We start from the raw sequence: 21,663 nt of genomic DNA on the forward strand, positions 1-21,663 counted from the left end.
CAGAAAGCTTTCACAGAATTATATATGAAAGCAAAATAAACCACTTGTGACTAAACACACATTGTTTCCTGTAAAGCTTTGGATTTATTTTCACACACAAATATCTTATCATAAGCATGTCTGGTTCTTAGATACACAGAGTCTGGCCATTCTATACATTGTGCATCAAGAACATTCAGTTATCTACAATGCAGGTTGAAACAAATTCTCTACAACACACTCAGAGTTAACTATAAAATGATTTAGTGTATAAAATAATAATCATATCAAAATTCTGCTGTGTGTTGGTATTGATGACGTTTGCATTCAAGTACTTAAAACAGCTCTGGTTTTACCATTTAGTGAGGCATTACAGCCCAGTGGTATTGGAATGCCTTTAAAATGTATGCCTTCTTACCTTTCATTTTTTCTTGAAGTGTAAAGCTTCCATGGATTTTCTTCAGCTCTGATTCCATGGTGAGGCCTCCAATGTCTGCTTCAAGGTGGGTGCGATTGACCATACCAATACCAAAGACTATCAGAGTGACATGCTGGGGCTCCGAAGTTATTAGGCTCCGTTTGCGCTGAGGTTTGTTAAGGCTACCATTATCTTGCTCGTTCTCAAAGGCAACCTTACAAGGATGTTCAGTAGGGCTCCGCCCACCTAAATATGTAAAATAATAGAAGAGATGACATTAACAAGTTAAGGAACCAGTGCCTTTGCCATTAACCACCCATACCAACAGTCAAGTAAAACAACACTCGTAGATGGGGTGGTTGGGTGGGGGAGTTGGACTAGAATGGTGTAGGGCTTCTTGATGCTTGTTAAGGAACAAGGGAAAATAAATCACAACGAACGACTGGTTGACAAATTTAGGAGGAGAGACTGTACACAGGAGCCAGGAAGAAGGAGGTCAAACTTTTTTTTAATTATTCTTTTTTTTTTTTTTTTTTCAAGTATTAACAACATTCATCACAGGTAAAAAGGATTACCATAGTATGGTACATAAGTTATCCACAGTGCACTGCGTCACGGGGTATGTCTTTGGCAATACATTTAAGAAGCTGGCCCAGTGTGTGGTGGACACCTTTGGTATTACACCTTATACTGGGTCCAGGCAAAATCCAAATAGATAGTGTTACAGTGTCTAGACAGCCAGAGATCTCTATGGAGCTGTGGTGAGCAGCCAAGACTTATCAAGAAGGCATGTGAAGCACTTGCAATACCACAATAGTCACACAGTAACTTATCACACATGAAAGGAAACACACAGAGTTGCAAAAATAAAGGTACTTAATTATAGGCACACCAAACAGACTACCACTGGCATACCTTCTCTGGAGGTATGAACACAAGATATACACAGGTAAGTACTCAGGAAGAGCCTAAATTAGCAACAGCCCTACAGGGGGGGCCAAAACCATATGCTAAAAAAATGGAATAGGAACTGGTGCCTCCCACCAGAGTGTATGGTACTAGTCAGACAAGCGCTGGGGGAGACTGGAACCCCAAAAGGTAAGCACCTTGAAGTTCCCTAGCGGACGGGTGCAGAGAGGTAAGTTACCCAATTTTCCCACAGGCCAACATAGGGATGTTGCGGTTGGAGAATGCAGAAGCAGGATAGGACCAGTGGAACCCAAGGACAGATTCCAGGTGAAGAAGGCCTGCAAAAGAAGGGAACGGAGTCCAGTTCATGCACAAGTGTCCAGGTGGGGCAGAAGCCAATGCTCACCCTTCTGTAGCTGAAGATCCGGGTCTACGGTGATGGATGAAGTTCAGCTGCAGGGTCCAGGAGCTGCAGAGGAGTCCCTGAAGTCACCTACGAGCTGTTCCTCGACGGTCACCGGATTCCAGATGAGTCAGTGGTCAGGATGGCCACTAACAAGCATAAGAAAATTCAAGAGGAGCTGATGGAGATCTGCAGAGCTGTGAAGCACCAGTCTGGGGACTCGACCCTTGGAGGGGAGTCTGGGCTTACCCTCAGAAGACAGGAGAGCCAGCAGAAGCAGTTGGAGCCCCCACAAGCAACCCACTGGCAGCAGGCACAATACGTTGCAGTGAGGCCCAGTCAGCACACCTGAAGAAGAGCCCCATGTCGCTGGAGCAGCAGAGAGGAGACTGTCCTTGCAGAAGCAAGGTGCTGGGGCTACTTGGAGCCCAAAGATGCCTCAGAGCAAGAGTCAACAAGCCTTGATTGGGGCAACAGTTACAGTGCACAGCGATTCTGTTCCAGTGGCAGAGGCAAGGGCTTACCGTCTCCCACATTGGACAGAAGGCAGAGAGGACCCAGGGGATCCCTCAGAAGCAACACATGTGTTGGCAAATCTTCGCAGATCTGGATGACAGAAAATCCCACCAGCCGGACGTCGTTGCCTTAGGTGCCTGCGGATGCAGGGGAGTGACAACTTCACTCCAACTGAGATTCTTTATGGCTTCTTTGGTGCTGCTGAAGTCTTGCCGATCCCAGAGGATGCACAGCCGTGTAAATGTTGCAGAATGCCAACAGGAGCTGCAGAAACAATGTTGCATGGAGATGTCTTGTCAGGCGTTGCAGTCTTGGTTGGTTCCTGTGTTGCCCAGCAGTGATTACGGAGGCCAGGAGCAGAAGATGTCTTTACAGAGAGGTCCTAGTGGAGTCTTACAGGACACGATATTTCCAAAGGAGAGGAGGTTGCTCCCCTGTCCTACAGGAAATCCTTTGTACTGCTGTCCCCTGCTTGAGCTGGTCAAGCAGCAGGAGGGCAGAATTGTGTCTGAGGGGCTGCAGCAGGACGGGCTGCCCGCAGACCCTGGAAGACTGGTAGGAGCAGAACTGGGGGATCCTCTAAGGACTCCCCCCAGGGTGCATGGAATCAAGCCACCAATACTGGAATCAGTACTGGGGTAAGATTCTGACATGTTTCATACAAAACATGCCCAGGTTTGGAGTTACCATTATGTAGCTGGACCACTAATAGTGCCCAGTACATAGCTAAAAGGGTTGCCCCGCACATACGAAGTCCAGGGGATTGGAGCTGGAGTTTGTAGGGGCACCTCTGCTCATGAAGGGGTGCCCACACACACACAGAGACCTGCACCCTGCCCTTTGGGCTGAAAAGGGCCTACCATAGGGGTGACTTGCAGTCACCTAGTGTAGTGACCCGTAGTGAAAGGGTGCATGCACCTTTTCATGCAGGCTACAAATGGCAGGCCTGTAGACACGGTTTGAATGGGCTTCTATGGGTGGCATAACACATGCTGCAGCCCATGGTGGACCCATGGTGTACCAATGCCCTGGGTACCTAAGTAACATCTACCAGGGACTTACAGGGATACACCAGTATGAGAATTGTGGGGTGTAAAGGGTACCAAAGTAAGCAAATTTAGAGGGAGCACAATCACTGGGGTCCTGATTAGCAGGATCCCAGTGAAAAGAGTCCAAGCACACTGCCATCAGGCAAAAAGTGGGGGTAACCATGCCAGAAAGAGGGGACTTTCCAACAATACATTAGTATTTATCAGAGCATGTTACATCAGAGACATCAACACGTTTGTAGGTCTACCATTTCTCCAGACATGGGCAATAAGTACGATGTGAACGGGCTCCAGATATCTTTGGGTCGATGGATCTCAGTAGCTCCTCTGCACACAGTTCAAGCTGTTCTTGACAATGTGCCATATCTTGAAGACATTCATTACTAGGTATAGATGTATTTCCCCAGTGTACTACAACTCCTCGTTTTGCCAGTAGGAGTGCCACCGCGCCAGTTTGCAATTCGCTGGCTGTAGCTGGTTCACCAATCCAAGTAAGCAAATCTGGGGTGTGTACAGGACTGTCTCCAGCAACATGTTTGAGATGGAGTTTACAACTTGCTCCCAATACCTCTAAATCTGTCCGCAACTCCAGGCCAGGCAAATAAAGTTTGCCTCTACAATGCACAAATCTTGCATTATCATGTAGGCCATATTTACACAGCTGTCTTGGGGTGTAATACACTTCCTGCAAGATTTTAAAATAAATAATTTTAAAATTACAATTGTAAGTGAACATGTCTGCTAGGGTACAACAAAATCTTCACTCTTCTAGAGTCAGAGAGATGTCCAGGATTGTAATCCACTTTTCCATTGCCTTATGTACTTCAATTGATCTATCCCTCCGGGAGGTACTATATAAGATTGTGACAAGTTTCGGTCTAGTGGGACTAGTGATCAGTGCCCAGAGTGAGCTAAGTGTTGACAGCTCCGCTGCGAACTGGGGTTACAATGATCGTATGGCAGTCCGCAGCCTGCGATATATAAAGGGAAGGACTGAGGTACGCCCTTTGTCTGTAGTATGACCTATAAAGCAATAAATGTTTCCCCCTGATATGCGTTTCCCATCGTGTTCAGCCCATGATTGCAAGGGCTTCTTTTTCATGAGTAACTGAACTGTGAGGATGGCGACTTAAGGTGAGCATCAGGGCAAAAAGGGGAAGCATTACAGCCCTGGCGCCCAAGCCTTTGTGGTACAATTCACAGTGTTGATGTTGGCTCTTGGCCTCACGGCCTTTTATGGGTCAGAAAAGCCGCAAGCGGGATTGGGTGGGTGTAAGGAAATGCCTCCTTGGCATGGTTACCCCTTAACTATTTGCCTTTGCTGATGCTAAGTTTTGATTGAAAGTGTGCTGGGACCCTGCTAACCAGGCCCCAGCACCAGTGTTCTTTCCCTAAACTGTACCTTTGCTTCCCCAATTGGCACAACCCTGGCACTCAGATAAGTCCCTTGTAACTGGTACCCCTGGTACCAAGGGCCCTGATGCCAGGGAAGGCCTTTAAGGGCTGCAGCATGTTTTATGCCACCCTAGGGACCCCTCACTCAGCACATGCACACTGCCTCACATCTTGTGTGTGCTGGTGAGGAGAAAAATACTAAGCCAACATGGCACTCACCTCAGAGTGCCATGCCAACCTCACACTGCCTGTGGCATAGGTAGGTCACCCCTCTAGCAGGTCTTACAGCCCTAAGGCAGGGTGCACTATACCACAGGTGAGGGCATATGTGCATGAGCACTATGCCCCTACAGTGTCTAAGCAAAACCTTAGACATTGTAAGTGCAGGGTAACCATAAGAGTATATGGTCTGGGAGTTTGTCAAACACGAACTCCACAGTTCCATAATGGCTGCACTGAAAACTGGGAGGTTTGGTATCAAACCTCTCAGCACAATAAATGCACACTGATGCCAGTGTGGGATTTATTGTAAAATGCTCCCAGAGAGCATCTTAGAAATGTCCCCTGAATACCAGTCCGACTCGTAGTGCTAGGCTGACCAGTTTCTGCCAGCCTGCCACAACCAGACGAGTTTCTGGCCACAAGGGGGGAGTGCCTTTGTCACTCTGTGGTCAGGAACAAAGCCTTTACTGGGTGGAGGTGCTTCTCACCTCCCCCTGCAGCCTCAAATGCTCATGCCTTTTGTTACAGCACCCCAGGGCATCCCAGCTAGTGGAGATGCCTACCCCTCCGGCTACTGCCCCCACTTTTGGTGGCAAGGCTGGAGGAGATAATGAGAAAAACATGGAGGAGTCTCCCACCAGTCAGGACTGCCCCTAAGGTGCCCTGAGCTGAGGTGACCCCTGCCTTTAGAAATCCTCCATCTTGAGATTGGAGGATTCCCCCAATAGGATTAGGGATGTGCCCCCATCCCCTCAGGGAGGAGGCACAACGAGGGTGGCAGGTGGTATAGTGCACCCTGCCTTAGGGTGTAAGGCATGCTAGAGGGGTGACTTACCTATGCCACAGGCAGTGTGAGGTGGGCATGGCACTCTGAGGGAATTGCCTTGTCGATTTAGTCATTTTCTCCCCACCAGCACACACAAGCTGTGAGGCAGTGTGCATGTGCTGAGTGAGGGGTCCCCAGGGTGGCATAAGACATGCTGCAGCCCTTAGAGACCTTCCCTGGCATCAGGGCCCTTAGTACCAGGGGTACCATTTACAAGGGACTTATCTGGGTGACACTGGTGCAGGGGCCTGGTTAGCAGGGTCCCAGCACACTTTCAATCATAACTGGCATCAACAAAAGGCAAAATGTCAGGGGGTAACCATGCCAAGGAGGCATTTCCTTACAGCAACACCATAATTACACCAGGATCACTAATTCTGGCTTCCTGTGCACCTGTATTCCAAGGAATGCAAGTGGCTCACTGTTCCAGCTTAGGGGGAAATCCAGCTGGTAGGGGAGTGTGAGAAGGAAAGTAGGATCTTTCTGATATAGTTATCCCCACTTTGTGTCTGGTGTTAGTGTGTTCTGACTGTACTGCACTGGGATACTGCTAACCAGGACCCCAGTGCCAGTGTTCTCTTACCTAAATTTAGTTAGTAAGCAACCTTTACATCATATATTTGACATACTGGTGTACCCTTGTAAGTCTTTAGCATATGGTACATAGGTACCCAGGGCATTGGTTCCCAAGGGGTCCCCCATGGGCTGCAGCACGTAATATTCCACCCATGGGAACCCAGGCAAACTGTGACGACAGGCCTGTGGGAAATGGTGCATTCACTGTTCACCCCAGATATAGGGTTCACCTGATATTATGGTCACTGCACTCTGCCCCTATAAGTCACCCTGAGGTAGGCCCTTTAGCCCGAGGTCCATGGTTCTAAGTGCGAGGATGCCCTTTATGAGCAGAGGCAAACCTGCAGGCCACAGACACCATTTTCTTGGTTCTGTAGGTGCAGGGAAGCTATCTTAAGGTACATAGTGGACACTGGTCATCACAAGATGTCCAGTTACATAATGGCCTCACTGAACCTAGTTATGTTTGGTATAAAAAATGTTGGATTCCAGTGTTAGTTGCAGGATAGCAAGTACTGTGGGGATTCCTTAGAGGATCCTCCATATCTGACTGTGCAGCTTTGAAGGATCTGCGTGCAAGCCAGTGCTGCTGCCGACCACATATACTGTTCTGCCCTTCTGCTGCTGAGCCTAACTTGGGCAGAGGAAGGCAGAACAAATAATTTCCTGTAGAGGAGAGGTGTTATCACTGCTCAGGAGCAGGGTGGTGGTGCTTCTGAGCACCACCTGACTGTTTGAAGGGAACATTTGGTGCCCTCCTTGCATAAACCGGTTTACTCGAGTGCAGGAACTCCCAGCTCCCGATCTGGCGCGAAACCACACAAAGGACAGTGGAGTGATCATCCCCATGTCCAGCTCCTCCCCTAGGGAGCTGCCCAGAGCTCTGCCAGTTGGCTTCTGGATTCTGCCTTCTTGGAAATAAGAAAAGCAGAGGCCCCTGGGAGCATCCGACTGGTCAGTCCACCAAAATAGCATCCCTGACCCCCCCCCATAGGTGGGTCACTGCCAAAGCTGTCCAACCCCCTCCCTGGGTTACTTAAGGGCTCCCCCTGAGGGTGGGACCCTAGATTTGTCTACATGAGCAAGATTGGTCTTCAAGTCACTTCTGAAAGACACTTCTGCAACCTGGAGACTGGGACTGCTGCTGGACTTCGTTGGGAAACAAGACAAGACTCCAACTGGTAGGAGGGCTCCTACTGCAACTTTGTCCCAGTGCACTGCAAGGACTCTGTAACTTCCATTGCCGTGCATCCTCCAGCGTCACAAGGACTCTGCCTGCATTTAGGACAGCAAGAAGGAATCTAGCTTGGAGCAAAGGAGTCACTCTCCTGCATCCGCAGGCACCTCAACATGATGTTGTTTCATGGACTCTACAAGACTCTACAACACAGGTGATGAGCTCTGTGGCTCTCCAGAGGTTTGACCTGTCTTCTTTGAAACTGAAGTCTGTGGTCCCTTGCTGGAGCTGCTTGGTCAGAAACTCTGTGCACCGGGTCTATTTGTTGTTGCCAAGGTTTGTTGACTCTTCAGTCCGAAGACCTCCTAGTTCCAAGGAGCCCAGGCCTCCAGCATCACGCCACTCCAAGAACTATGTCCTCCCTGCAACCCTTGTGACGTGGCTTTCCATCTTTGTTGTGCTGGTGAGGCATCTCTGCAACTCCCTGTGCCTGCTGCCAGTGGGTTCTCCTGGGATCTCCAACAATTCCTGCTGGCTCTCCTGCTTACTGAGGGCTGGCCCTAACTTACCTATAAAGGTTGACTCCCTTGAACCCTGCTGGTCTCCAAAATCCTGCAACACTTTGTGCAACACTTTCTTGCATTTGCCAAGGCTTGTTGGTGGTCACGCTTGTAGGAAGCTAGCCCCTTGTTGCAGTAACCCCCCCACACACACACACACCCTTGCCTGATAATTGATGATAACTTGACTGAGTGTGTGCTGGGACCCTGCTAACCAGGCCCCAGCACCTGTGTTCTTTCCCTAAACTGTACCATTGCGCGCACAATTGGCACACCCCTGGCACATAGCTAAGTCCCTTGTAAAAGATACCAGTGATAGCAGGGGCCCTGTGGCCAGGGAGGGTCTCTAAGGGCTGCATAATCTATGCCACCCTAAAGGACCCCTCACCAAACACATGCACACTGCCACTGCAGATTGTGTGTGCTGGTGGGGAAAAAAAAGTAGACATGCCATCACTCTCTGGGTGCCATACCCACAAACAGCTGCCTGTGGTATGGGTTAATTTACCCCTCTAGCAGGCCTTACAGCCCTAAGGCAGGGTGCACTATACCACAGGTGAGGGCACAGCTGCATTAGCAATATGCCCCTACAGTGTCTACGTCCATTCTTAGACATTGTAAGTGGACTGTGGCCATATCGAGTACATGGGCTGGGAGTTTGTCATTTAGAACTCCACAGCTCCATGATGACTTCACTGAAGACTGGGAAGTTTAGTATCCAAGGTCTCAGCACAATAAAGCCACACTAATGATAGTGTTTGATTTACTGAAAAATGCACACAGAGGGAATCTTAGAGATGCCCCCTGGATTTCACCCAATCCTGTAGTGTAGGGCTGACCAGTCTTTGCCAGCCTGCCACTAACAGACAAGTGTCTGACCCTCATGGGGTGAGAGCCTTTGTGCTCTCTGGGGTCAGGGACAAATCTTGCTCTGGGTGGAGGTGCTTCCCAGAGAAGGATGCAAGGTCAACTTTACCTATTTCTCCCCACCAGCACACACAAGCTGCAAAGGCAGTGAACATGTGTTTGGTGAGGGGTCCCTTAGGGTGGCATAACACATGCTGCAGCCCTTAGGGACCATCCCTGGTCACAGATTCTTTGGTACCACTGGTACCTTTTGCCAGGGGTGTGCCAATTGTGGAAACAATGGTACAGTTTAGGGAAAGAACACTGGTGTGGGGGCGTAGTTGCAGGATCCCAGCACACTTAGTCAAGTCAGCATCGATATTAGCCGAAAGTAGGAGGGGGGTAACCAAGCCAAAAGGGGCACTTTCCTACACAACCCCCCTCCCAAATGAAAGACAATGAGACTAACATTTCCCAAGAGAGTCTTCAATGTCTAAGTGGAAGAACCTGGATAGTCCATCTGCATTGGCATGGACCGTCCCATCTCTCTGTCCCACTATAACGTCCATTCCCTGTAGGTAGATGGACCAGCTCAAAAGTTTAGGGTTCTCACCTTTCATTTGCATCGGCCATTTGAGAGGTATTCAGAAGCCTCTGTCTGCACACTTAACTGCTTAGAGTAGTCTGGAGCTTTGAGAACAAGTACTGAGCACACTGCCTCTTTCCCAGTGTCAAAGGCCTTTTGACAACTAACTGTCCAGTTTACTTTCTTGGGTACCTTCGTAGTGGTCAGTTCTGTGAGGGAGGGGGGGTCACAATGCATCCATACCCCTTCACAAACCTCCTGTAATAACCAGTCAAGCCAAGGAATGCCCTGACGAGTCTGGGTGGTAGGGGCTTCTCAGTCCAGAATTGTCCGGATCTTGGGCTGTAAGGGCTGCACTTGGCCTCCACCTACAAGGTAGCCCACGCATACAACAGTGTGCTGCTCTATCTGGCATTTGGAAACCTTGATGAGGCCTGCTGTTTGCAGAGCCTGCAAAACCTTCCCCAGGTGGACCAGGTGATCCTGCCAGGAGGAGCTAAAGACAGCAATATCATCTAGATATGCGGCACTAAGGACTCCACGCCAGCAAGGACTTGATTCACCAACATTTGGAAGGTGGCAGGGGCATTCTTTAAAACAAAGGGCATAACAGTGAACTGATAATGAGGTCTTTTCTTTTGCTCTTGGTGCCATGCGAATTTGCCAGCCCCCTGCAGCCAAGTCAAAGGTATTGAGAAACTTTGCTGCACCTAATGTGTCTATCAGCTCATCAGCCCTGGGACTAGGGTGAGCATCTGTCCTGGTGACAGAGTTTAGACCTCTGTAGTCCACACAGAACCTATATTTTTCTTTCCACCCTGGGGATGAGGTTTGGTGACTAAGACCACTGGGCTAGCCCAGCGACTGTCAGAGGGTTCATTAACCCTTAAATCCAGTATCTTGATGACTTCAACTTTGAATCTCTCCTTAACTTTATAAGACTGCCGGTAGGTCTTGGATTTGACAGGCAAGCTGTCAACTATGTCCACATCAAGGGTTCATAGGTGTGTCTGTCCAGGGGTTAAGCAAAATAGCTCTGCATACTGCTGCAAGACTTGCCTGCAGTCAGCCTGCTGTTGGGCAGAGAGAGAGGATGTCTGAGTAGACAACGCCATCAACTGGCCATATTTAGGGGTGTGAGAGAGGAGGTCAGGGAGAGGTTCACTCTCTGCTTCCTGATCCTCATCAGTAACCATCAGCATGGTTACATCAGCCCTGTCACAGAAAAGCATGAGGCGGTTTACAGTTATCACCCTTTTGGGTGTCCTGCTAGTGCCAAGGTCTACCAAGCAGGTGACCTCACTTTTCTTTTCTAGAATAGGGTAAGGGCCACTCCACTGCTCCTGCAGTGCCCTGGGAGCCACGGACTCCAGGACCCACACCTTCTGCCCTGGTTTAAACTCCACCAGCGCAGCCTTTAGGTCATACCACTGGTTCTGGAGCTATTGGCTGTACTCTGTCATCCTAGAGCGAAGGCCTAGCACGTAGTCCACCACATCTTGCTTAGGTTTGTGGAGAGGTCTCTCCAACCCTCCTTCACAAGTGCAAGTGGTCCTCGAACAGGGTGGCCAAACAGAAGTTCAAAGGGGGAAAACCCTACTTCCATCTGAGGCATCTCTCAGAGGCAAAAAGCAAGTATGGCAAAAGGACATCCCATCTCCTTTTGAGCTTTTCAGGGAGTTCCATAATCAGGCCCTTCAATGTCTTGCTGAACCTTTCAACAAATCCATTGGTGTATGGATCGTATGGTAAACGTTTGAGTCACCCCACACTCATTCCACATGTATTTTAGGTAAGCTGACAAAGTTGGCACCTGTGAGAGACCAACTCCTTAGGAAACCCTACCCTGGTAAAGATACCAATAAGGGCTTTAGCTACTCCAAGGACTGTAGCAGACCTAAGGGGAATTGCTCCAGGATGTCTGGTAGCATGATCCACTACTACCAGTATATATTGGTTTCCTGAAGATGTGGGTTGTTTAAGTGGACCCACTATGTCCACACCAACTCTTTCAAATGGATCCCCAACCACTGGTAGTGGAATGAGGGGGGGCATTGGGTGGCCACCTGCCTTACCACTGGCTTGGCAGGTTACACAGGAGTTGGAAATTGCAAAACTCCTTCATCTTTTGTGACATGTTTTGCCAATAGAAATGGCTCACTATCCTATTCCATGTTTTAGTTTAGCCCAAATGCCCAGCTAGGGGGATGTCATGGGATAGAGTGAGGATGAATTCTCTGAACTGTTGAGGCACTACCACTCGCCTGGTAGAACACAGCTTGGGATCTCTGGCCTCAGTGTACAAGCCACTAACAACTCTCTGTTCCTGTGCAGCAGCTTGCTGCCTCAGACCTTCAAGAGTGGGACAAGTCCTCTGTCCCTGGCATAGCATGTCCCTACAGGGCCCCACTCGGCCCAAGAGCGCAACCTGATACGGTTCAAGTTCCATGGGCTCAGTTCCCTCCGAGGATGACAGGACGTCTTCCTGAGAAGAGGAGTTTTGTGCTTTTTGCTGTACAGAAGCAGGTCCGCCAGTCTTCTTGCCCTTTCTCTTGGAAGGTTGGGCCATTATTCCAGGCTCCAACACTTCTTTTCCACCCTGTGCTCGACTTTGTGCTCTAGTCTTTACACATTCCATCTCAGGGATTCCCAGTATGGCTGCATAGGTTTTGAGTTCTACCTCAGCACAAGCTGAGGACTCCAGGTCATTCCCTAGCAGACATTCACTGGGATTGCAGAAGAGAACACTACCTGTATCAGGACAGTAACCCCCTCCCTGTTCTAAGGTCACCATAGCCATGGGATGGACTTTAGTTACATTATCTGCAGTGGTAAACGGGGATGTCTGTCCAGCCAAATACTGTCCTAGGGGAAACCTGTTTTTCTATCACCATGGTGACACTGGCACCTGTATCCCTCAGGGCTTCTACCTTTATCCCAATAATCAAGGGATGCTGTCTGTATTTGTTCATATTAGGGGTCCAGGCTGCAAGAGTGGCAACCTCTACCCCACTCTCAGAAACTAAAGTAGCTTCAGTGTGAACCCTGATTTGCGCTGGGCATTCTGCTTGATCTCACCTGCAGACTGACTATACCAGAGCTAGCTGGTGCAGAACTAGGGGGATTCTTTTTTGGGACAGAGTGAGTCTCCAGTGTGGTGTCCATTCTTCCTACAGTTGAAACACCAGGCCTTTTTGGGATTAAAGTTTTTACCTTTGTACCCAAAAGGAAGATTGTAAAGAGGTTCTGGGACCACCCTCCTGCTCAGGTTTTTGGGGGCCTTTAGATGACTCCTTACATTTATCCTTAGGTGTGTCACCACCCTTCCCTTGGGGAGGCTTTGTAACCCCTTTCTTTTAGTCGCCCCCAGTGGAAGTCTTGGTCACCCTAGTCTAGACTTAGTGGTCTGCCTTCTTACACAATTCTTGAGGCAAAAGTTGGCCTAGGTCGACCGGAAAATGATGCAGCTCTTAATTGAAGCAGTTACTTAAAATGTGTTCTTTCATAACAAAGTTATAAAGCCCGTCATAGTCATGCACTTCACTTCCTGTTGTTATCCCGCCATCTAGTGTTTTCACTGAGTAGTCTACAAAATCAACCAGGACTGGCCCGAGGCTTTGTTAGCCCCCTGAATTTAATTCTATACTGCTTAGTGATGAATCCAAAGCCCTCCATCAGGATAGCATTCATGCGGTCATAGGACTTAGCAACTGCACCTGTGAGTATAAGGAGCCTATCCCTAGACTTACCAGTGAACAGTTCCCTAAGGAGAGCTCCCCAATGAGACTTTTTCAATCTTCTGATTCCACAGGCCCTCTCAAAGGCTGTGAACCACTAGATGTCATCACCATCATCATACTTGTGGACAATCCCGTTGGGGATTTTAGGGGTATCAGGTTGCTCTCTGTCCCTAGGTATTAAGTCGCTGCAACCATTAATGGGTGCTAGGCCCATTTCTGATCTCTCCCTTTCAATAGCCAGGAGATGTCTCTCCAAAGCTAATCTTTTGGCCATCCTTGCTAAAAGGAGGCCCTCTTCACTGAGGCTGCACTCAGTGTTCTCACAGGAACCAGAGTCCTGGGTCTAGTTGAGGTGTCACAGTCCCTGAGGGACAGGGGACTTGATACACACAGATTAGGCATGCCACAGGATCAACCCAATATGAGATTGCTTGAAGTGGGGTACACTATCCAACACACAGAGGTCTCAAAAAGTGCTAATAATGATCATACCTGTGCCATGATTCAAAACTATAATCACTGTGAAACAATGCTGCACATACTAGCTAAGTTTGTCTAGGTTGATTCTGATATATTGTTAGCCAGGTTATACTCTTTTTCATTGCCTGTAACAGTGAATAAAAACTTAATAATGGTGTTTGATAAAAATGCATTTAATCACTTTTTCTACTACTTGTTGGAGACTATTACCACACAGAATGTTTTTATACAATTTGCTATCAAACACAAAAGGTTTTCTGGAGTTTTTAGGTTAATGATACCAAAATGGAACTGGTCTTCAGATTCTGAGGACTTAACTAACTGAATCTATGAGACAAAAATGCAGACGTAGTCTTAAAGTTCCTTAATACGGAACTCTAAAGAAAGCTCAATTCATAGGTAAAACCTAATACAATATATGTTACGGCACATTGGTAAGACAGTGGATAGGGAGACTTTAAATGCATCTCCAGACAGACCTCTACAGCAATGGTCCACTCTATTGGCAAAAACAAAATGGCTGCTCTCCTGTCGACTCACCATTTGCACCCCAACTTCATTTACAGTGTTGGGGATGGTGATTTTCACAACAGCAGGGCTCTAATAGGAAAACTCCCAGGTCAAGCAACACCAATTAGGGGTCCTATCAGTGTGTGTTTCCTTGACTCAGTCTGACAAGAAGTCTAGTCCTGGACAGAAAAGTTCAATAAATATTCCCCATCCTTCGGATGCTGCTTTTCCCATCTCTGAAATTGCATTCAATAGGTTTGAAATTAGGGAGGCAACGGGTACAGTGTGCAGAGAACTCTGTCAGAATTATAAAGAAGCTTTCCTTTACTAACTCTTTCAGAATTATAGTGTCAAATGCTCGGTTAGGGACAATTCCACCTTACTCATACACAATACATATAGCGGGCAATGTGATATCCATTAGATATTCTTGGTTGGTCAAGCACCTTTTAAGCAGCAAAAAGATAAGGCAATCCTTTCAAAAGGAAAAAGAAAAGTATATATGCCAATATATGCATGCTCCAACAAAACATCTACAGTTAATGCGCTTGGAAGCAAGGAAAAAAGCAAAACATAAGCCAGATACCAGGTACACCGACAGCACAGTCAATTCAAGGATGGTGCTGGAACTGGGAAATTACGACCCATCTCTGTAATTAACTACTCTGAAAAGACTTACGATGATCTTTCAGAGTACACAAGGTAATGGACAAGTCTGCAAAGAAGATAATTGCATAACTAAATGGCATCCAGATATGTTAAATGTTAAAGTAATAATGTTAGACATTTCTTTAAAAAAAAAAAAAAAAAACTATGATCTGCAATGCAATTACAAATGCCCCTTTGGTGTTTTGCTTTTTAAGTTATTTTTAGATATTTTCAAATAATTCGGAACAGCTTTCCCAAGAGCAACATTTTACAATAAGCATATGTGGTTTAATTCAACAAACGGTAGCAAATGCTTTTAGCCATCTAAAATTCTGCTAAAAAGGAATTTGTCAAAGTAAAACCTTTGAAAAATAAATAGTTTTGGTCACACTCACTTGCTGGACCATATGTTTCTGAAGACTTTTCTAGAATTCCTGTGGGATCAGATATGAGTGAGTAGAAATTGAGAAGTTTGTACATGTTTTGCCAGCACTCTGCTGAGGGTTCACTCTGCTCGGATACAGTGATTGAATCAGAATCATCCATATGAATGGTCATATGATCTACTACCTCCTTGGAACCTTTCCTGGACACCCTTGAAGTCCTTCTTTCTGATCGCCCCAGGCTATTTTTATTCCGAGGCTCCTTTTTGTTATTTTCTGCATTCATTCTTTTGTTTTTTGCATTATTAACTCTTCCACCACCATTGAGACTCCCTCGAGAGCTGCGGCTGAAGTCAGAAGAACGAAAGTCACGATGCTTGCGTGTTTTGAAGGTAGGAGTTGGGGAAGCAGAGCCAGCAGTGTACCTGCTAAGTTTGATATCTGTCTGGGTAGCTTTGATGTCATCAATCATTGTGCTAAACTGGTGAATAAGTCGAACTAGTGCCATGTCCACATGCTGGCTGATTGACTGGCAACATACAGTGAAGTTACAGTGGAAGGTATTGTAATAGCGCTTGTTTAAGTCATGAAATGAAAGAGCACTGGTGGAGTTCTGGGGAGTGCACATAGACTTCTCCATCACAACCGAATTGATGCTAAAAGTTTCCAACATCAGGGCAGGTTTGAACTCGAGAGGAGGGAGATTGACAGCTCCTTGCCTGCAGATGTAAAAACATTGTTTGTAATATGAAAGGGTAAGCACTTTATTCAAAATACATACATATATTTAGATTTTTTTTTTAAATGGCATTAATACACCTATTGTCTGATAGACGTTTTGTGATGAAAATTCCCCAAATGGATATTACATATAAGGACTTCCTAACCTAGCCCCATTACTTATCTGTCATCTACAACGTGTACCTTTAAACACAATTTTTTCAATCCTAAGTATTTCAATAGAAGACTGGGAAAGCCACATGCGTGGAACTAAGTCAACATCTTGATCTCTACTATAAAATGCATTTCTTCAACACCATCATTGCTGTAACCATAATTCGCTTGAGTAGAGCGCCTATTAAAACTCCAGTCCCAAGTGATTTGGACCCAAGACCCGTGTTGACCTAATAATCAGTCAAAGTATTGGCTGAGTAAATGTAGCCATTAGCGAAAGGATACCCTCCCAGGTGACAGTGTTTTGGGACTATCAAGTTTGAAGACACTCCTACTGTGACAGGTTCTTTCTGAAGGAAGCATAAGACAGAGGAGTGGGCACATTAAAGCGGGCAACCACCATAGCACAAACCTCAAAGAAAGGCATCAAGTTACATTTATTTATATATATAAATAGATTATAAAAACAGGAATTTGAGCCTCCTAAATTTGCGCAAGTGAAGTTCAGCATGTCTTCTGCCTGTTGTCACCAAGACTGGGGACCATGGACCTGCCAGTCTCCCTGCTCGATGAAGGGACATCACCCAGGAGAATCATGAAAACTTGCCCTGGTGCATTACCTCCTGCCTGACTCATAAGCATCTGTGAGGAGAAGGAGATCATCTGGAGGTTGTGAGGTCCAGTGGGCATCTATACCGCATAAGTATATATATCAAAAACAAAATATTATTTAGAGAACAACTTAACTAAGAAAATAACTAGAAATGTACCTCCTTGCTCTTTTGCCCCTTCTTTCCTTTGATGTGTCTGAATCAACAATATCTGCTCTGAGGCAGTCCAGCGTGCCAGAGAAAGAAAGATGTTCTCCAAAATACATTCTGTAACATAGGGGCACCACATCCTGGGACTGAATTCCTGTGTAGCTGAGCAGTGGCTTAAAAACAACCTGTAAAATGCATAACACACCCATTATCGTTCTGCCATAAATTTAACATAGACTGGGATTACGACATTCAATCAGATTAAATTAATTAGCCTTTCAATACATATTAATTAATTGACACCATCAATTATGCTATCCAATTTGTCTTCTGTTAATTCCCTCTGGGAGAATACCTCTAGATATATCTATCACTTCCCAGTGCCATTAGTACAGGCAGTACCTTCCAATATACAGGATAGTAGAGATTTTCTTAGTAGGACTTAAGGTATTGGTTGGGCAGAAGATTTCCTGTTGATAACCCTTGATGTGGCTAGCTTATATACGTGCATTAAACTCTCTTAAGGGATTGATTGAGGCCTGTAAATATTTTCTTAGTGCTGGGCCCCTATCAGTACTTCCACACTGAAATGTTGAATAAGATGATTCAGTTTTGCCTTGAGCACAACTATTTTATTTGTTAGAACAATTTATTTCGACAAAAACAAGGGACAGCGATGGGGACTTGTTTTGCTTCATGTTAAAACAGCCTCTTTATGGGGTGGTGGGAGCAGCAGGTAGCACACACATTGAATGCTTTCAAATTCAATGTGACCATGTGGGTGAGATATATTGATGATTTATTTGTGATTTGGAAGGGGAGCAATACTGAGGCTGAAAGGTTTGTGGAACAACTGAACAATAATGTATATAATATCAATTTGACATCCTATATGAATGACAAAATTATTGAATTCTTGGACGTTACTGCAGAGGTAATTAATAATAAGATGACTTCAAGACTCCTCAGAAAGCCAACGACAGGCAACACATTGCTTCATGCCTCGAGCAGTCATCCAAAACAATCTCATTGAAAGTATTCCCTATGGCAAATTCCTAAGAGCTCGCAAAAATTGCAGTACTGAGACTGCATTTAATAATGAATGTTACATCATGTTTTAAAGATTTACAGTAAGAGGTTACAAACCAAGGATTTTAAGAGCTGCCCTGGAGAAAGCTAAAATTAAAAATAGGGAGAAACTCCTTGTCCCAAAACACTCTACAACTGACCAGTCTAGTATACAATCCAGGTTCATAACTACATGTAACAACAAAGCAGGAAAGAACATTTTACTGAAACTTTGGTCTACACTTTTAGTAGAAAGCATTTTAAACTGACATTGTTGATGGGAATCCTAGAGTGACATTCAGGAAGGAAATTACACTAAAGGACAGACTCAGCAAGAGTGGAATTTGCAGGACCATAGTTGAAGAGAAATCCATCAAGGGCTCTTACTCTTGTAATAATTTAGAGAGTATACAGGATTCCACTAATTGGCGTAGTCCACGTTTGCAGAGTTATACTGCTAATTAGGCTCTTGACTTGAGGTCTCATAATTATCTTATATTTTTGTAAGAAACGCACTCGAGTTTTAATTCAAATTCATGTATGTGGGCTATTTTCTGTAGGATGCCTTCCTACATATTTATTGACTATGAATGAACCTTTGTAACAGACAGCATGCTAACTGTTGTACGGTAGGGGCACAAGGGTCTATGTGCTGGGCTATACAGTAGTATACAAAGCACTTCCATTTAGCTGAATAATGAACAAGTTACTTACCTTTGTTAATGATTTATCTGGTAAAGACATTCTAGTTGCAGATTCCTTACCTTAGAATTTCCCCCAGGCATCAGACCCTTGTGCATCACCAGGTAGCGTCGGTCAACTCTCTGTTCCAATAGAACATTAGTTTACTTCTCACCGACGGACCTCTCACATCAGATTTTACATTTGTGTCTGTATCTATATGTTCTTTTGAGTGCTGTGGTCTTAGCTGTATTTCTGTATATTATGTTTATGTCTCTATACATAAAATAATCTTTGCCTTATGGTAGTAGGGCAATTGACCACTAAGCACCATGTTGAGTAAATTTACTCACATACCAGATTGGACACAACAAGGAGGTGATGTTTTCTGCCATTACTACCGTTTGCATAGTTGTATACAATTGTTGCATTAGATATTTGCCTACCATCCATGACTGCATGATGTATTGATGTCATAGGTCCGGCCTGCTCCAATGGCTTTTTCAACTCCAATGGAAGTTGTGCTGTCAAATGTTTTGTCAGTGCCACATACTGCAGACAGCAATGGCTTTATCAGTGAAGAGTGCTACTGCAGCTGTTTCCTTATGTCTGTCTTTTTGGCTTTGAGCCCTGTCTCGGCTCCAAGGCACACTTTCAGTGTCAACGAGAACCCAATGGTTTTTGCGCACCAAGGCGATGGTGGGAGGGCCTTAAGACTAGTCTTTTGACACGGGGACCTTGGGTACTCACAGCCCTTCGCGTGGTCTTTGTCCTGGGTCCAGATCCAGACACTGGTTGGCCTTTGGTACATTCCACAGCCTGCGCCATCAGGTTGCCGCAGTCTTCTTCAACATGTTGACTGGAGTCTTTGGAACTGACATTGTGTGGGCTGCACAAGATGACACTACCCTCTACAGGAAAGTTCTCTTCTTCCTCTTGAATGTCTAGCTGCTGCTCTTCATCTGCAGAGAATTTCACCTCTGCCTCCAACACCATATTGTGAGCTATAGGTTGGTCACGTCTGGAGCACAGGGTTTGTCTGTTCTTGAACAGGCCACAGGCAGCACAGTCCTGCTTGTTGTGCTCCCGCCACAAGCAGAGGTTGCAGACGTCATGCTGCTCAGAGTATGGGTATTCTGACCAACAACAAGGGCACTCTCTAAAAAGTCTTTCCTTTTCCCCTTCCATCGCCCCAACCTGAACATTATCGATGGAACTTGGAAGGTGACCCTCGCGTTGAAGGTGAGCCAAACAAAGCTGTCGCTGTAAACTTAAATCCAATGGTTGACGATGATGAGGCAGCATTGGATTCTTCAAGTAGAATTGTCTGTGAATACATAGGCTTCTCTATGGTGGAAACATGCATGAAACCCATGGGTGATCCTGGAAAGCTAATCATTTCTGTAACAGACAAAATTCTAAATTCATCAAGGAGTCATTTGTATAGGTCCCTCAAGGTTTTACAATGGAAACTAACTGTATTAAGGTCAGCTCTGAGCAAAAGAGAAACAATCATGATCAGCTGCACCATGTTAACCGTATTTCAATATGTCTCTGCATCAACAGTAGCGAAAAACAATTACATCTTGTAGGAAGCTGGCTCTCTTTATGGTGCACTAAAAAGAAGTAGACTGTGCTGAGAATCCAGTGGACCCCCAGTTGGTTTGCATAGGCAAAAGTAGATAGGAATAATGCTCTATTTTGTGGTAGTGTGGGCGAGCAGTTAGGCATATCAGAGGGTAGTGCTAAGCATTTGTTGAACTCACAAAGGCAATAAATGAGACACTCAAAGAATAAATCCGGGAGCAATTTAGAAAATTAAAACTTCTTTTTATATATGTTTCAAAACCAAGAACTTCGTGAGCAGGTAAGTACTTTTTCAAGCATGAATACTATTCAGATTAAAAAAAACAACACGTAGTGCAATTCTCAGAGTTCTTAAATGTTAACCTATGGAGGAAAACAATGTTCAGCAAACACAAGGTTAACAACGACTTACTGGGCACTGATCAGAACCACACCAACAAGTCACTCCAGGCAGCATTGGGACGGCCAGTTGGGGGGGGTGCAGCAAGGTGTCAGATGTCCAATGGTTTTTAATAGGAATTCGTCCTCGTGAAGACAGGCTGCAGGCTCTGGCTAAGAAGCCAGTCGGGGCAACAAACAGGTAGGTTGTAGACTGGGGGTGCTGTGTATTGAGGCTGCAGGCATCGTCAGGGAGTCCAGCAGGGGTGGAACCAGGGTGGTTCCAAGCTCAGGGGAGCTGGGGCATGTCGTTGGCACCAGTGACGCACCTCAGATTGGGTTGGGGCGACGGCTGCAGTGGTTCCTGAAGGTGTCAGGTTTTCTCTAACCATAAGGCCGCGGGAGATGGGGTCTGTGTGCAGAGGCTGCAGGCAACTTGGGTGAGTCCAAGAGAGGTGTAGCCTGAGTGGACTCGGACACTGGACAGCTGGGGAACCTTGCTGGCACTGTTGGTTGCCTTCACCTCAAGTCGTGGACGTCTGGTGCAGAGGTCATTTTGGGTGTCGGGTTTTGTTGTTCTGGAGGCTGCAAAGTCCTTTCTTGAGATATTGTTGCAGTGCATATCCGCTGCTCACTGGAGTCTAAGTTTTGGTGGAAGGCAGGCAGTCCTTCCTGGGTTTCTTGGAGGCTCAGCTGCAGAAAGAGTTGTCGCTGTGGGCACAGCCTGTCGAGGTCAGCAGGCAGGCTGATGGGGCTGGTACCAAGTCAGCTGCTTCTTCTTTTCCTCTTCTGCAGGTGTGACTCCTCTGTGTTCTTTTCTTTGTAGGTCATCAGGATCTGAGTTCTAGGGTTTAGGGATGCTACCTAACTAATCAATTTAGGGGCATTATAGGGAGTGCTATTTGGTATTAGAGTGACTGCACCCTTTCTATGACCACTTTTGCTGGGAAGTGGGCACAACCCCAACCCTCGTGGTCTAATTCCTTCCAAACAAGATGTAGGAATTTGAAAAGAGGTATCCATTTCAGCTTGTCCATCTTAGGGGTGGGACCGGCATGAAGTGGGCACAGC

At 46.2% G+C, this 21,663-nt stretch overlaps 1 protein-coding gene across 20 annotated transcripts in view; it reads right to left on the bottom strand.

Annotated features, from left to right (window-relative positions):
• BLTP1 (bridge-like lipid transfer protein family member 1) overlaps positions 1–21,663 on the bottom strand; it is a 1,779,540-nt gene that overhangs the window by 794,413 nt on the left and 963,464 nt on the right. For all 20 annotated transcript variants that reach the window (XM_069242474.1, XM_069242454.1, XM_069242518.1 and 17 more), the window contains 3 exons: positions 16,888–17,063; positions 15,236–15,942; positions 398–643 (listed from right to left, as the gene is read on the bottom strand). In XM_069242474.1, the coding sequence (XP_069098575.1) occupies positions 398–643; positions 15,236–15,942; positions 16,888–17,063 (1,129 nt within the window). The remainder of the gene's footprint in view (positions 1–397; positions 644–15,235; positions 15,943–16,887; positions 17,064–21,663) is intronic.

This window comes from Pleurodeles waltl, chromosome 1_2 (assembly GCF_031143425.1).
Source record: "Pleurodeles waltl isolate 20211129_DDA chromosome 1_2, aPleWal1.hap1.20221129, whole genome shotgun sequence".
NCBI classification, from domain to species: domain Eukaryota; kingdom Metazoa; phylum Chordata; class Amphibia; order Caudata; family Salamandridae; genus Pleurodeles; species Pleurodeles waltl.